Source organism: Oncorhynchus masou, chromosome 27 (assembly GCF_036934945.1).
Source record: "Oncorhynchus masou masou isolate Uvic2021 chromosome 27, UVic_Omas_1.1, whole genome shotgun sequence".
In the NCBI taxonomy this organism is placed as follows: domain Eukaryota; kingdom Metazoa; phylum Chordata; class Actinopteri; order Salmoniformes; family Salmonidae; genus Oncorhynchus; species Oncorhynchus masou.
The window spans coordinates 23,804,583-23,821,804 of NC_088238.1; the positions used below are offsets into that span (position 1 = coordinate 23,804,583).

At 45.6% G+C, this 17,222-nt stretch overlaps 1 protein-coding gene across 5 annotated transcripts; it reads right to left on the bottom strand.

Moving 5' to 3' along the window:
* Nucleotides 1-3,242: 3,242 nt before the first annotated feature.
* LOC135515837 (nucleoporin Nup37-like) lies at nt 3,243-17,041 on the bottom strand. 5 transcript variants are annotated; one of them, XM_064939612.1, is made up of 10 exons: nt 17,021-17,041; nt 14,596-14,808; nt 14,262-14,386; nt 11,788-11,860; nt 11,433-11,527; nt 4,483-4,573; nt 4,201-4,382; nt 4,015-4,065; nt 3,633-3,726; nt 3,243-3,476 (listed from the first exon to the last, which is right to left on the bottom strand). In XM_064939612.1, exons 1-10 carry the CDS (start codon nt 17,021-17,023, stop codon nt 3,363-3,365), a joined length of 1,041 nt encoding a protein of 346 aa, XP_064795684.1. In that variant the 5' UTR covers nt 17,024-17,041; the 3' UTR covers nt 3,243-3,362. The 5 variants fall into 5 exon arrangements, with proteins under 5 accessions (XP_064795684.1, XP_064795685.1, XP_064795688.1 ...); XM_064939613.1 differs by lacking the exon at nt 17,021-17,041 and adding an exon at nt 16,926-16,995; XM_064939616.1 differs by lacking the exon at nt 17,021-17,041 and adding an exon at nt 16,930-16,949.
* Between the last annotated feature and the right edge of the window lie 181 nt (nt 17,042-17,222).

Genomic DNA, 17,222 nt, shown 5'->3' on the forward strand with positions numbered 1-17,222 from the left:
TCACAGACCACTGGGATCCAAATCTGCTGAGGCCCCTAAACACAAAAGGGGTTGCCATGACGATACGATAACCACTACTGGTTCCAAGCAAAATTATCCTGCCTCACATACTAACCACAAATCCCCCAATGATGTACAGTATCATCCTGCCTTCAGAATTTAAGTGTTTCCTAATGTCATGGACCATCGTTACCTTGGCACGCTAGCCTCCCCAGACTCAAAAGGATGGGTCATTGGGGTTCACAGAGTCCTCGCTGAAGACATAGATGAAGCATCATGGACTGTTTTTTTCCGCATTCATAAACAAAAAAATGCTGCTAAACACAATGATTACTGCACAGAGACACTTGAAATTAAACGATGACCAAAATGATCCAATTTACATTTTGTGTAACCCACTGTACCGAGTGCTCTAATGATTTATCGTAGTCACATTTAGTCTGTATTGTAATGCTTTGCAGACTTTTCTCTCAACTGCCCTCATCCAGATCACTTCAGGCTGGTTTTACATTGTGTAGGCCTAAGAAAATCCCCAGGAGATTAAAGGAAAGTATTTTTTTTTACCTCAAAAGAAAACCTCTAATCTCTTCCTTTGTTTTCTCTCCTCTAATACTGCTCATTATTAGCATTTGTTCTCTTTTTCTTGAGCCCTTGGCTTCGCATATGTGGGTTGGGGCGGAATTAGCTGAAGGTCTCATCTTGTCTGAAGTGGTGGAGGGGATTACAGAGAGAGAGGTGGAGAGTTCACACCTGTCTGATCTCTCTTTGATTCCTCTCTGCGTTCGTTATTACATTACAACTGGAGATTAAGCTGGAAGCCAAGTTGGCCTACTAACCAGGTTAGCCTTCCTGGCCTATGAGAAATAGCTCTATCATGGTTATCATACTGTTCAACTTCAAACCAAGGATCTCCTTGTTCAAACAAAAAAATAAAGAGGTTAAGGGTCATGGGAATGACCTGATATGGATACTTTAATACTGCAAGCTTCAAGCTCAGTTTACACTTGGTTTAACTTGCCAAAAATGACATGGTATGACAAAGAAGGTAACAAAGCAGTCTCTGACATTCAAGACCTAGGGCAGCAACAGTACTAGGTCTGGGATTAATGACAGATTCTCTTGGTTGTTCCGGGAGGGTCCTCTTCAGACAGACAACTCTCCCCAAAAAATCACGAGGCAAACACATCAAAACCAACGTTTGCTGTAGTTTTAGTGAAGGTAGTTGCAACAAACTAGCCACTAGCAAAAATGCCCTCATTAAAAATAACCCCTGTGATCTCCATCTTACCAGCTACTATGTGTCCAGGGGATGTTAAGATAAGGCAAGAAGTGTATAATGCAGTGACTTAAAAAAGCTGGATGTACCAACGCCACCCTTTCTTCTATGCCAAACTGACGTTGTATACATACCGTACCTCTCAGAGGGTCAGAGGGGTTGGGTTAAATGCGGAAGACATTTCAGTTGAATGCATTCAGTCGTACAACTGACTAGGTATCCCCCTTTCCCCTTCCTTTCCAGACGTGTTAAGATGGATCATTGGTACATTGTGGGAGGCAAGCCATCTGTCCAGAACAGGGATGGGTAACTCCAGTCATCGGGGACCTGATTGGTGTCACTTTTGCCCCAGCCAGCACACCTGACTCCAATAATCAACTAATTGTGATTTTTTGTTTATAACACAATTAGTTCAATCACCTGTGTTTTCTAGGGATGGGGGAAAGTGTGACACCTCTCCAGCACCATAGTACTGGAGTTACCCATCCGTGATCTAGAGACTAGAAACAGGGGTGGGAGACCACCAGGTGGTGATCTTGGGTCACTTTGATTCTGGGAGACACGATTGATTGAGATATTCATGACTCACATTTCTCACGAAAACCTTGCACTTTGCAATTCTAATTCACCCTAAGAGGATATTATAGTCTTTGGAAAATGTTCAGTGGTGTGTGCAAAGAGAGGTTGCGGCGTCTTGATCTCCAACATTGATTTCTCTGTGTTTCACATAGCGATTCGAGCACCACTTGTGTCCAACACTGCAAACGTACGGCACCGACCACATTGGACTTGTTCAAACAAAGAGTCGACCAGGAGAGCGGTAGCATGTTATGATTGTGGATGGTGGTTAGTGCGTACGCTCCAAGAAACATACAGGCCTGTCTAGCGGGATTGAAAGAGTGGAGGTCTCACCTCCCCTATACCTGCCTCACGCTGTCGTGCAGCAACACCGGTGCACAATAAAACCTACTGTTTCACACCTTAAACATACATTAATGGAGTAAAATAAACTGTTCTGTGTTACTCCCTGTAGACACACACAACTCCATCCAAAGGACTGTGCCCTCGGACTAAAAATGATCCATCCGTGGAAACAAGTGATTAGCTGTCACTAAATATGATTCATGATCAAATTTAATGCTTGCCCTCTTGTAGTTCTAATGCAGTTAGTAAGTGGTATTCTCGCACATGGGCCGTCCAATAGGATACAATGAGCCCTTGTTTCTAATGGAGTACTCTGCGTCTGTTGGCTTATGGTCCAATGTCTCCCATGCTCCATCTCAGCATCACTGATCGTCTCCACCCACTAGAACGATGAGATGTGTGGCTCTTGTGTTTTCTCTTCATCTCCCTCTTCTCTGGAGAGACAAATCACTCATCCCCTCTGCCAGCCAGTAGTATTTGACCTGAAAAGACCTCAACTCCCAGTTCCCTGAGCTTCTTTTTCAAAACCTTATTTCTCTTTTTAGTTTCCTGCCCTTGTCATAATCTCAAGGATAACCCAATAGCAGGAGCAGCCTGCATGCATTAGTCTTTCGCCTTCCCAGGCCTCACTCTACAGGTGTTATAGGACCTACATGGGTGGTGACAGCTGTGTGTGTGCGCGTGAGACAGATTGTGTATGGGTGAGTGTGTGTCTGTTTTACAGAGAGTGAGCACCTGTAGAGGGATTGTGATGTTGACCGGTAGAGTGCTGGCAGTAGAGTGCTGGCAGCATTGAGCGCACACATTCCTGTGACCTGCAGCTCACCCTGAGGTGCTTGGCAGAACATCATAACAAACGAGCACTGATACAAAACTTCTGAGAAAGACAGAACCAGCCCCGCTTTTCACAGAAGCCAAGTTCCACCCTTCTGTTTGTCTGGGTATGACTGTTTGTCTGGGCGGTCAGTTGTCGGACTCTAAAATAAACATCAAAAGTCCAGGATGTGTAAACTAAGTTCAGAAGTCAAGACAAACAAAAACATGGAAAATGAAATACTTTATTGAAAAATTATGAAAATAGAAATATCCAACCACACCTCATGTCAAACAGTTTCAATGTACATTTGCATTGCCTCCCGTATGTCCATAGGGAGTGACTGCATTACATTTCTGTCATCCAAAAAGAGAGCTTTCGGTCACCGCCAATGACACAGAGTGGGAGGGACCTGTGCCAGCTTAGACCCGCCCCCACCGTGGCTGATCCAATCATCACGGGCTGCAACCCCACCATATAAACGTAAGAAATCAAGTTCAGGACGCATGTTACGTTATCCTCATTTCCAACACTCTTACTGAACATTATTCCCACACTTTTATTACTCAGAAACTGACTCACTGTCTATGCAAACAGGCAAACACACAGCTCACTGACCTGCGGGTGACCAAGGTGATGCACTAGTAACTGACTGCTGATCTTGCCTGGACATCCTGTCGTGGAGAAGAGATTCTCATTGACCCGAGACCACCTGGAAGACATGACACCAGTGGTTACAGTAATTGCCATCATCATCATCACCACCACAGCCATTATCATGGACGTCGTCGGCAGCAGCGGTATCAGCCGGACTACCACAACATGCATCACACAACTCTGAAGGTCAGAGGAATTGGAAGCATTCAGGATCCTTGGGACATCCCTACCCTAACCATAACCATAACCCTTACCTTATCCATTTAACATAATTTCAATGGGGGAGGGACATCCCAAGGATACCAGATAGCAAGGACTTTGGAAGCATGGACAAAGCAGTTACCTGAAGTTTCCTGCTCGTTCTACATGGGCAGGCCTCTTCTCTTGTGGGTAACTACGAACAGACAAATAACCATTAACAAATCCCATGTCTTCATACAGTAGTGTTACACAGCATGTAACGGAGGTGATGGGTAACCTTGTCTGGGTTCAAACCCAGTCGGTCACAAGCATCTGTCCAGACACTCACCTGGAGCGGGTAATATCCCAGATGACCCAGTCGCTGCCCGTCACCGCGCCCACCTTGATGGTGTTGGTGAGGCACCAGTCGGCCGACATGAGCGGCGACTGGCCGCAATCCAGAGAAAGAATGGCCTGCTGGGTAACCAGGTCATAGAACCGTATCGTCCCTTTTTTCTCGGCCACCATCAGCTATACAGAGGACAAAGGTTTAGTACCACAAGCTCTTTTCACTCGCACTAAGTATTTAAACTCTCCTTATGAAACTGGAGAGCACTGTTACTGAACGTACCTTGAAGGCATCTTCAGGATGCCAGCACACACTGACACCAGGAGAGCGTAGTCTAAATGTAGTGGTTTCATTCCCCTCCAGGTCCCACACCCTGCGGGGACAAGAGGCCATCGAGCATGAAAGGGCACTAGCTGGACACTACAGAATGGTCAGAGAGAGGTTGTGCTCAGGGGAAATGAACCGTTTAAGGACCGAAAGAAAATGATTCTCCTATCCTCAACTACCCGTTTAGAAAACAACCTGAGACAGGAAGTCTACGATTCAAAAACAACTGGGTCTGAAAACAGGTCCTGTCAAAAATGACAAATTATCAAATCCAAAAAACAAGATTAATAGGCACTCAATTAGCTGTACTGGAGTTGGATGCGCGGCAGTGTTAAAAAAATAGCTTCCGGAGGAGACCAGCCACCCCGTGTGAGGAGGGGAGAGGCGACGACGCGCTGCACAGCGCAGGCAGATGCCTTGGTGCTGACAGCACACAAAATAAAGGATTACACACGCTAATGGCAGCTAAAAATATCAAAAATAACAAAAGACATCATGGCTGGCTGGATGTTTTTGTCTCACAGGATCCATGTCAAAAAAGCGAAGTTACAAGCCTCCATCCAAACCCACCTTTCCCCAGGCGTCTGAGACGCTCTTCGGAATGTACTCTAATGAGTGAGTAGCACACACCAGGCCTGTAGTGATGCCAGTGTTTTTCTGAAAGCATGTAATGCCTGTGTGTAATTTATCTAACTTCTGTCAGTTGTCCAAGAGATGCGGACACAGAGCCTCACTAGTACCACCCTTCTTTCAGGGAAAAAGGGATCTTGGTCGTAATCTCCCCCTTGAGCTGTGAAGACAGGAGGGCGGGGCCATGCGCTGATGAGCGAGAAGGCCGAAGACACAAGGCAAACGTGCGCACGGATGTAATAAATCACTTGGAGAAGACAGGCTGCTCCCAAGACCAGGATTTACTCTTCAACCACATCGGAGAGCCCTCCTCAGCGAACACAAGGCCTCGAATATCACAAAACATTCCCCTCAACCAGGGAGGAATAAACATGCAAGCAGATTAAACATTATTTTTTTAAGGACTATGGTTGGGAGCGATGTGAATGCGCTGACTGATGAGGTCATGCAGAAGACATCTAATAAAAGGCCCAAAGCCCAACTAAAAGTCAAACATGTTGGAGAGATGTCTGCAGTGGCGCAGAGGAGAGGATATGATTATGCCCCATCCCAGATGATAACCTCAGTAAATAAACTTTTCCTGTGTCTTCCCTGCAGGGGATAAAACACCCTCACGTTTCACGTGACCCAACAAGAAAGTCAGAATGGCCCTGTGTAGAGTGAGGTGCAGACCCTCCCCCATAGAGCATGAGCAAGGTTGGAAACCTCAGACCACCGCAGACAAACAAGCATAAACCCTCTCTTCTCAGACCACTCGCCAAGCAGAGTTCAATCGCATGCTACGCCACATCCGGCCAAGTTGTGGTCCACCACTTTGCCCTTCAAATGGGGAAAGATTATGATTTAAAAATTATATATATATATTTTTTAATGTAATCCTTGCTGAACAAGGTGAAAGGGGGCAAGAAACAAGACAAACCGCCACTGACAAAGACATGTGTAATTGCATAACACAGCTGACGTGACATCAAGCAATAACACTGGGCTTCATGTACAATAGAGTTGAAAGGCGAGACTACATTTGAAGTCTGTGTAGATGTGAGTGAGAAACAGCAGCCACACTTTCATTTCGGTCAACGTTTTCCAAATGAGCGGAGGAAATGGGAAACGTAGTGTGCACCGTGTGAACTAAATTATGAGAGTGTGCAGGGTAAATAACTTTGGCGACACTCGGCTGGAACGAGGGTTGAGAAAGACAAACAGTAATCCCGCCTCAGAGCCTCACAGGGGAGTCCAGGCAGAGGTGCACAGCACGCCATCCTCCCCTCCCCGAAACCACACCAACATCCATCTTGATCAGACCTGCTCAAGTGTCTTGAACAATAACACGTTCTTTAACAGACATTTGGACTGTTGAAATAATTATCTCGGCCATTTGTCATTTTTATTGGATCGGTTTGCTCCTCTCGCTAGAGTTGATGATGGGATCCCCTAGAACAGAGCAAAAAGAAAGTGTGAGAACATGAGAAGAAAAGGAGAAAAGAGGAGATGAAAGACCGGAATGTTGTAGAGTGGACATGGACATACTAACTGACAGATAACTTGACTGATGGGCTAGAGGGGGGAGAAAGTCTCAAACTATTGCAATAACGCCTCAGAAATACTTCCCAAAAGGATGACACAGTAGATCATACACAAAACAAATAGTTGAGATCCCGCACAAATAGTTGCAGCAGGTGTCTCTGTTCAAGCCCCTTGAGTAAGCTGTATTCTGCTGATCCATGTCAACACGAAACTAGAGCTGGCTGAACTGAGGAATCCATCTCACTCAACAGAAACTTACCTACTGCAAATCCAACTGGAAGCTAACAGACAATGGGAGCCAAGCCCAGAGAGGTTAGGACCTCTGGCAGACACTCTGACCTCCGTGGGAGGCTGCGACCTTCTAGCTGCTACAGGTGGCTACTCCGGCTGGAGTAAAGTTCCCACGAAGGAAAGGACAGTGCTGACAAAGAGCACAGCAGAGTTATAGTAGTGCAACCTGCCAAGTACAGAAGACGGTCCACTCTTCTTTTCTCTCACCCTATCAGGGGTCTCGGTTTCTGTGGGCTGCCTGGAAGGCCCCTCTCCTGTTAACTTGATCTTTCCCTAGTTCCACCTTACTCTTCCTCCTGCGTCCTATATTTTTTCAACGTGACAGAATTTAAATCTTTCTGCAGATGGAGCCGAGCAAGCGTACCCGTTTTCTCTGGCCAGACCATTATAGAGGGAGGCTGAGGGAGAAATGTTTGCTGATGTTTCTCGCAGTAGCAGAGCTTCATCACCAGCCCGAGCTGAGGCCGCTCTCTCCCCACAGCCCTCATCCTAACCAACACTTTAGAGCATTTAAGCAGGGCGGAAGGAGATCGAGGAGATAATTCAACCATGGCCTGTATTTGATGACTGGAAGTGTAACCGCGAGCTCCAGGCTCCTGAAATTATGAGTTTATGAATAGAAAGCAGATGTTTCAGGTGTGTTTCTCATCCAGGGAGCTTTGGATTTAAAGATGGATATGAGAGACGTGCTCTTTCAGGCTCTAGCGGAGAGAAAAGTAGGGGCCAGTCATTAATTTCTAAGCTGCTAACTTGATTAAACGTTCTCCCCCATCAATCCAATCCGAAATTCCTTTTTGATACTGTCGCAAAGCTAACTAAAAAGCAGCATTCCCCAAGAGAGGATGACTTTCACTTTAGCAGTGATAAATTCATGAACTTCTTTGAGGAAAAAATTATGATTATTAGAAAGCAAATTACAGACTCTTCTTTAAATCTGCGTATTCCTTCAAAGCTCAGTTGTCCTGAGTCTGCACAACTCTGCCTGGACCTAGGATCAAGAGAGATGCTCAAGTGTTTTAGTACTATATCTCTTGACACAATGATGAAAATAATCATGGCCTCTAAACCTTCAAGCTGCATACTGGACCCTATTCCAACTAAACTACTGAAAGAGCTGCTTCCTGTGCTTGGTCCTCCTATGTTGAACATAATAAACGGCTCTCTATCCACCGGATGTGTACCAAACTCACTAAAAGTGGCAGTAATAAAGCCTCTCTTGAAAAAGCCAAACCTTGACCCAGAAAATATAAAAAAACTAATCGGCCTATATCAAATCTTCCATTCCTCTCAAAAATCTTAGAAAAGGCTGTTGCGCAGCAACTCACCGCCTTCCTGAAGACAAACAATGTATACGAAATGCTTCAGTCTGGTTTTAGACCCCATCATAGCACTGAGACGGCACTTGTGAAGGTGGTAAATTACATTTTAATGGCATCGGACCGAGGCTCTGCATCTGTCCTCGTGCTCCTAGACCTTAGTGCTGCTTTTGATACCATCGATCACCACATTCTTTTGGAGAGATTGGAAACCCAAATTGGTCTACACGGACAGGTTCTGGCCTGGTTTAGATCTTATCTGTCGGAAAGATATCAGTTTGTCTCTGTGAATGGTTTGTCCTCTGACAAATCAACTGTAAATTTCGGTGTTCCTAAAGGTTCCGTTTTAGGACCACTATTGTTTTCACTATATATTTTACCTCTTGGGGATGTTATTCGAAAACATAATGTTAACTTTCACTGCTATGCGGATGACACACAGCTGTACATTTCAATGAAACATGGTGAAGCCCCAAAATTGCCCTTGCTAGAAGCATGTGTTTCAGACATAAGGAAGTGGATGGCTGCAAACTTTCTACTTTTAAACTCGGACAAAACAGAGATGCTTGTTCTAGGTCCCAAGAAACAAAGAGATCTTCTGTTGAATCTGACAATTAATCTTAATGGTTGTACAGTCGTCTCAAATAAAACTGTGAAGGACCTCGGCGTTACTCTGGACCCTGATCTCTCTTTTGAAGAACATATCAAGACGATTTCAAGGACAGCTTTTTTCCATCTACGTAACATTGCAAAAATCAGAAACTTTGTCCAAAAATGATGCAGAAAAATGAATCCATGCTTTTGTCACTTCTAGGTTAGACTACTGCAATGCTCTACTTTCCGGCTACCCGGATAAAGCACTAAATAAACTTCAGTTAGTGCTAAATACGGCTGCTAGAATCCTGACTAGAACCAAAAATTTTGATCATATTACTCCAGTGCTAGCCTCCCTACACTGGCTTCCTGTCAAAGCAAGGGCTGATTTCAAGGTTTTACTGCTAACCTACAAAGCATTACATGGGCTTGCTCCTACCTATCTCTCTGATTTGGTCCTGCCGTACATAACTACACGTACGCTACGGTCACAAGACGCAGGCCTCCTAATTGTCCCTAGAATTTCTAAGCAAACAGCTGGGCTTTCTCCTATAGAGCTCCATTTTTATGGAACGGTCTGCCTACCCATGTCAGAGACGCAAACTCGGTCTCAACCTTTAAGTCTTTACTGAAGACTCATCTCTTCAGTGGGGCATATGATTGAGTGTAGTCTGGCCCAGGAGTGGGAAGGTGAATGGAAAGGCTCTGGAGCAACGAACCACCCTTGCTGCCGGTTCCCCTCTTTCCACTGGGATTCTCTGCCTCTAACCCTATTACAGGGGCTGAGTCACTGGCTTACTGGGGCTCTCTCATGCTGTCCCTCGAGGGGGTGCGTCACCTGAGTGGGTTGATTCACTGATGTGGTCATCCTGTCTGGGTTGGCACCCCCCCTTGGGTTGTGCCATGGCGGAGATCTTTGCGGGCTATACTCGGCTTTGTCTCAGGATGGTAAGTTGGTGGTTGAAGATATCCCTCTAGTGGTGTGGGGGCTGTGCTTTGCAAAGTGGGTGGGGTTATATCCTTCCTGTTTGGCCCTGTCCGGGGGTGTCCTCGGGTGGGGCCACAGTGTCTCCTGACCCCTCCTGTCTCAGCCTCCAGTATTTATGCTGCAGTAGTTTGTGTGTCGGGGGGCTGGGTTCAGTTTGTTATATCTGGAGTACTTCTCCTGTCCAATTCGGTGTCCTGTGTGAATCTAAGTGTGCGTTCTCTAATTCTCTCCTCTCTTTCGGAGGACCTGAGCCCTAGGACCATGCCCCAGGACTACCTGACATGATGACTCCTTGCTGTCCCCAGTCCACCTGGCCGTGCTGCTGCTCCAGTTTCAACTGTTCTACCTTATTATTATTCAACCATGCTGGTCATTTATGAACATTTGAACATCTTGGCCATGTTCTGTTATAATCTCCACCCGGCACAGCCGGAAGAGGACTGGCCACCCCACATATGCTCTCTCTAATTCTCTTTCTTTCTCTCTCTCGGAGGACCTGAGCCCTAGGACCATGCCCCAGGACTACCTGACATGATGACTCCTTGCTGTCCCCAGTCCACCTGGCCGTGCTGCTGCTCCAGTTTCAACTGTTCTGCCTTATTATTATTCGACCATGCTGGTCATTTATGAACATTTGAACATCTTGGCCATGTTCTGTTATAATCTCCACCCGGCACAGCCAGAAGAGGACTGGCCACCCCACATAGCCTGGTTCCTCTCTAGGTTTTTTCCTAGGTTTTGGCCTTTCTAGGGAGTTTTTCCTAACCACCGTGCTTCTACACCTGCATTGCTTGCTGTTTGGGGTTTTAGGATGGGTTTCTGTACAGCACTTTGAGATATCAGCTGATGTACGAAGGGCTATATAAATAAATTTGATTTGATTTGATCAATCACAGGTCAAACAATAAGAGCTCACATTATGTGGGAAGGGGCAAAAAGGAAGTAGGATTTGGGCCAGGATTTCGACCTGTCTGGACCCTAGCTACAACCCTAGTTACTAAGGTAACAGGAGGACCCTCAGGTTCAGTGGAGGCTGCTGAGGGGAGAACAGCTCAGAATAATGGCCGGAACGGAGATAATGGAATAGCAAACACCGGGTAACCATGTATTTGATACCATTCCACTGATTCCGCTCCAGTCGTTACCACAAGCGCATTCTCCCCAATTAAGGTACCACCAACCTCCTGTGCCAGGTTACCCCATGGTTACACCTTTGGCTAGCGACACACTCTTTCCTTCCTTGCTCCACTACCTAGCTACTGATTGATAGGCCACATTGGGGGACCTTGTTAAGAGTCAACCCTAAGGAGGGGAACAACCTCCACCAGTACTGCAGCTAATTGGATTTACATATTTAACCAATTACTTTGAAAAGCTGGAGAAGCAGCGGTGTGATTCCGCACGGCAACACCGGCGTGTGTTGTGATAAGCATTGGGTTTCATTTTGGAAACAGTCAGGACTTTCTGCACCATTAACAGAGAACAGAACGCAGATCCAGGAGCTGGGGGAAGACACACATATTATTCTTGCTGAATGAGACCGGGAGGAGGTTCGGACTGACCTGCATGTATGGTCATCACTGACCGAAGCGATTTGTTTCCCCTCCGTGGGTTCAAACACTAAGTGGTTGATGTAGCTGGTGTGACCCTCCATCACCTAGACAACCACACAGACATCACCACAGAAGATACAATTAACAAAACACTGCATTTGGTGCGAGCCTGTAAGACAGTTCCCTGGCTCCTTATGTGCTGTGTTCTTGATTAGACTAAAATAAAAAGCCATTCACTAAGTGCCTACTGTCAGTGTGCTATATACAAACTGCTTGATTTAAAGAAACCAGAAGCCAACTGAACTGACAGGTGCAGTAGTTCCAGTGGGATCTAGTCGTGAGGGCAGGGGCTCCAGTACTCTACCTTGACTTCATGTTGATTCTGAAGATCAGAAGTCAACAGCCTCACTTTTCTGTCTGCTGCAGCAGTGCAAAATCTGGAGGGAAAGACGGAGAGAAAAACAAACAAAGAAAGAGAACATCAAAACAGAGCCCATCCTACTATAAGACACGCAAACGCACACGCACCCAGGCACATGTCCATGTCTACGCGTGTGTTTGACTGCACTGCAGCGTGGACTGACACCTTTGGATGTGTGTGTGGTAAAGACTTGGACATGGATCAATGGAAACACTGCCAGGGAAATTCTAAGTGCGAAGATAAACATGGAGAAAAACAAAGATTCCTCATGCCATTTGAGCATTGCTAACGCCTGGGAGATGACTTTGCTTCTAATTAGTAGTAGTATATACCAGCGCCTGCAATTACACTATCTCACTTACAAGAAAAACACATCACACACATTTGCAGTCACAGGAACAGACGGATTTGGCATGTCACGATACACAGTCAGAATATTCCCCCAAGCAACTGGTACAGGTGAGTATACCAAGAACTGATACATAGCCTAGTAGTTAGCGAATTGTGGAGGGCATTTCACCCTTCTTTCAACTCAAACCTCTAATTCAATACATACTTCAGTCTTGCAATACGGACTAGGCTATCGAGATTTAGCCTACGCTGCAGGAATATTGTCAATGAAAGAACAAGTGCCAAATGGGAGAACATTTCTTCATGACACAATCTTCAAAGACTTGTCAATGTCACAGGGTTGACTAATGACTGGGTCTGTTTTGGCCCTGAGCTGATTGATGCTGGGGAAGTGTTCCTGACATTTCCCCAGAATCTACCAGGAGGTTGCTGACTGGACCTCACATGGCTGGCCTGGTAGAATCTGGGATCCTCCCAGCGTAAGCCCCCTACCCCCTCCTCCTCCTAGCACCCTCGCCGGCCCCTGTCTCAGGCACGCCAGTGAGAACACTGTGCTTTTCCTGGAAGGCATAACTACGTGCAAAACTAGGGGAGGGACGGAACTTGAGCGGGGGAGCCATCAGTGTAATAACACGTGCGCACGTCACATGCCGGCCCCAGGGCCCTGCAGACTTGACCACAGAAGGCCAGGAAGTATCGCTATCTTTCCCTTTCAATTAAAGAAACATCTCCTGCGGGATTACAGCATTCCCATCCACCATTCCAATTAAGAGGAAAACGTTGCTTTCTATGTAATAACGTTCAACTTCCTTTTTTATAAAATCAAACCACACCTGAAATAACTGGGTTGGTATTCCACCGCTACAATGGGCCACAGACTAGAATGATGACTGAGCTTCATATGGTAGGTGAATGAGGAATACAGCTGGGCCAAGACTACTGAGGGTTTCATACCACTGACTGACACAGAGGTGGTGTAGATGAATGACCCAGAGACATAGTTAGATAAATCTATGGCTCTGGGATAAGCAGGTGGTCAAGCCGTACATACCTACACGTACCCAACGTTCACAAGAGGCAGGCCTCATTGTTCCTAGAATTTCTAAGCAAACAGCTGGAGGCAGGGCAGAGCACTATTTTTATGGAATGGTCTGCCGATCCATATGAGAGATGCAGAAACGGTCTCAACCTTTAATTCTTTACTGAATTCTCATCTCTTCAGTAGGTCCTATGATTGAGTGTAATCTTGAAGCAGGGGTGCAAAGTTGAATAGCAACGCATTGGAGTGATGAACCACCCTTGCTGTCTCCGCCTGCCCCCCCCCTCTCCACTGGGATTCTCTCCACTGACCCTATTACGGGGGCTGAGTAAGTGGCTTGCTTGTGCTCTCTGATGCCGTCAGTAGGACGGGAACATCACGTTTTGCCAGGCTCTTTTCACTATACTCCAACTTGGTCTTGCGCCCCCTCGGGCTCATGTGATGGGGGAGATCTCCACGGGCTATACTCGTGGTCTGTTGATATCCATCTGGTGGTGTGGAGGCTGTGCTTTTGCAAAGTATGTGGCCCTGTCCAGGGGTATCATGGGATAGGGCCACAGTGTCCCCCGACCCCTCCATCTCAGTCCCTAATATATATGCTGCAATAGTCTACCTACCGGGGGGCAAGGGTGGGTCTGTCCTATCTGAAGTTTTTCTCCAGTCTGATTGGAGTCCTGTGTGATCTTAAGTATCCTTCTCGCCCTCTCCTGCTTGCTTGCTCGCTCTTTGGGCTTTTAGGCTGGGTCTGTGTATAAGAACTATGTGACATCTGCTGATATAAAAAGGGGCTTTATAAATACATTTTACGTAGGAAAGATGGAAAAAAAACAGTAGTGCAGCTTCAACCCACAGCGGTGGCTGGTCCAAATAACCAACTAACCAAGTCTTCAGTCTGCGACATGAGCTGAATCAAGCTGTTACTTACTGCAGGGCTGGAAAGAAAGCCTGAAACAACCAGCAGCACTCCGGGACCAGACACCCTGATGTAAAGACGGCTGTAAGAACTAAAAGGTTTAAAGTAGGCTACCTGATGAGTTGGGGCAGCTTGTCCAGCCGAGACTCAGGGCTCCATGCGAGGCAATCCACAGGTAACGCATGATGGAAAACACGCAGTGTGGTGAATTCAACCCCCTCTACCTCCATGTCCTCCTCCTGCTCAAACAGTGGTTAACGTCACACATACAGCAGTGGTTTACATCACACATGGCACCAAAACACAGACTGTTTCTCATTTCCTTGTGTCCCCTATCCATGCCTCCTTAGAGAGGAACCTTGAGAGGATCTTCTCTTCAGATTCATTTTGAGAAGGGAGGCTAGAAGAGAGGACATGAGGAAGAGGAATCTGGCATGCTACCACTCACCTGGAAGCGGCAGGTGCCAACCACCACATACTGGTTTCCGCCGTATGCCAGAAGGGCAGCTGAGCCACTGTCAAAGGGGCTGAACTCCACCACATGGACGTAGTCGTCACAGGGCACTGTGTAGCTGGCTCCTCGACCAGAGTCCTCCATGCTAAATGTATTTTTGGTGATGTTTATGTCCGGTGTATTTACTCTTTGGTTTGACTTTACCACCTGCATCAGGATTGAAGAGGGGTTAATATTAACTTCCTGATACAGAAACAGCACATCTGTATTGAAAGCCAAATATAATACTTCCGTATGCATACTCAAGCGAGCCAAAGCTTACATTCTCCAGTATTGGGCTAACTTGTTGAGGGGGATTCATATAGCCTAAACGTTAATGTGCCTGTTTAATTTCTGTGGTAGTCACTGTAGGGAGTGACAATAAGATAACCATGAGATCAGAACCTCCCTAAATGCAAAACCAGTCATATAGATCCCTTGCTACAATTTGACTAGGAGAGATATACCAGAAACACAGACTTGCCCGGCTTTTCTAGGAAGGGTGCGGTGAAACACCCTTCTTCCGGCACATGTGGGTCGGGGAGGTTGTTTAGATGGAAGTTTTTTTTTTTATTGTGTGAAAGGTCATAGGTGACAGCTGTCAGTGATCACATAATGGGACATCATTCTTGCTGTTGTACTGACATCATGTAGGCTGTAGGTTCCCAAACTGTACATTCCCAAAACTTTTCACTCAGACCCCACTTCCAGGTTTGGGGAGCATCCCCCTGCAGGCGCCACATCCATTTCTATAGGCATAAGCACTGTTCATGACACAAACCGTTCACCCCTCTTGTTGGCAGAGAGAAAATGTTTCTGTTTTAAAGAACTAATGTGCATTCATGTGAATTGAGTGACTCAAACATGACAAAATCTATGGGCAAAAAAACATTAGCTGACATGGGCTAGTTGATCTGGACATTTCTGCTAAGTTATAAATAGGTATGCAATGATTGACATGACAAGAAGAAAACTGGCAATGCACTACCCCCCAGTTTGAAAACCACTGGGCTTTTGGACTCAAGGTTAACAGCTAGGGGGATCCACCAAGTGAAGGCAACAGAACACCATTTCACTACACTGGATCATTCAGTCTCAAGTGTCATTGATTGCAGTCTTAAAGGGGCAATGTGCAGTTCGAACAATTACAGAGCGGCCCACACTGCCACTGATTTAGTAAACAGCTGTGGGATGGGGCTTGAGAAATGTAACCACTCAAGTTCATGGACAGAGCTATGGATGAAAGTACTGACCATCTATGACAGGGGTAGGCAACATTGGTCCTAGAATGTCACAGGCACTTCATGTTTTTGATTTAACTGACCTGGAAGACTAGGTGTGTTGAATTTAGGCAATCAGGGAACTGATCAATTAAGAAAGTAACCAACTCAGTGTGGTGCCATGTTGGGACAAAATCCTGTAGTATCTGTGGCACTCCATCCAATAACAGGGTTAACTACCCCTGATCTATATCAAAAGTATAGGATTAATCAGATTGAAGCTATACAGTATTTGCAAACAAAAGGAATAAAAAAAACAAGCTTACATTGTGGGTTCTGATTGGGGTATGACAGTTGAACTAAGCTCACGAGGCATCTACGAGTTATAGTATTCAATAATCAATGGGTATGCAACAAAAAAAAATATTTAAAAGGTCTAAAAAATATTATAGTAACTTCAAATTGCCATTTTAAGCAGGCAAGTTAATTACTTAACGTACTGGGGGCTTAGTTCGTTCTAAAATGTTTTAGATAACTCCTGAGATACGGGGTTAAAACATGTCTGGATAGGCATTAACAATCCAAATATATATGTTACACATAGAAGACAGGCTATAATATAGTTAGTAGGTTAGGGTCAATGAGGCATGCCCTGGCTATTGCTAGCTCAACAGTGCACAAACGGTCGGTACTGTAGCTAGCTAGAATACTTAGTTCGCGGCCGATAGCTAGGTAGACTATCTTCCTTGTAACCACCAGAAAGGTTGTAGCCTTGGCTTCAGGACATGCTCTGATAATGTAACATTGTGAAATGCTATGTAACTAGCAGCCCCCCACTGTTGTAAACGCTAGCTTGCAATATAGCAGTGCTTGCTAACTAGCTATTAACGTCCAAACACGACGCTAGTTAGCTGATAGACAGCTAATGTCAGCCAGGGAAACTACTCAAACGCTAGCAGCCTACAACACACTAAAGCGATTAAAAGTGATGACAATATAATACAAAATATTTAAACAAATAACGCGGCCTTTTAACTAGCATATATAGCTCATTCATAACCATACCTACGCGCGCCTTTCAGCATGTTAGCTACAACTTCTGCCCCCAAAAAAAAAAAAAATGCATTTGTTCCCCAGTTGATGTCCGTGTTGGAACGTACCATGCCATTTTATTCTTCAATTCTAGGGGGACCACACTGAGATTAAAAACGCAATGGTTCAGCGCTTTGACACGTTACACACTATTGCTATATTAAAAACACGTTATAAAATAATAATTAATAAACGTTCTCATACGAAACATAGTCAGACATGCTAAAAACAATATTGGGTTCTGTGATAATGAACCACAGATAGCAGTTG

Excerpts from the sequence above, each read along its gene's own strand:
- LOC135515837 (XM_064939612.1), bottom strand. Across the intron at positions 4,574-11,432 it reads AGTGATGACCATACATGCAG|GGTGTGGGACCTGGAGGGGA; the intron begins GTCAGTCCGAAC and ends TTGTCCCCGCAG. Across the intron at positions 3,727-4,014 it reads GAACGAGCAGGAAACTTCAG|GTGGTCTCGGGTCAATGAGA; the intron begins GTAACTGCTTTG and ends CATGTCTTCCAG.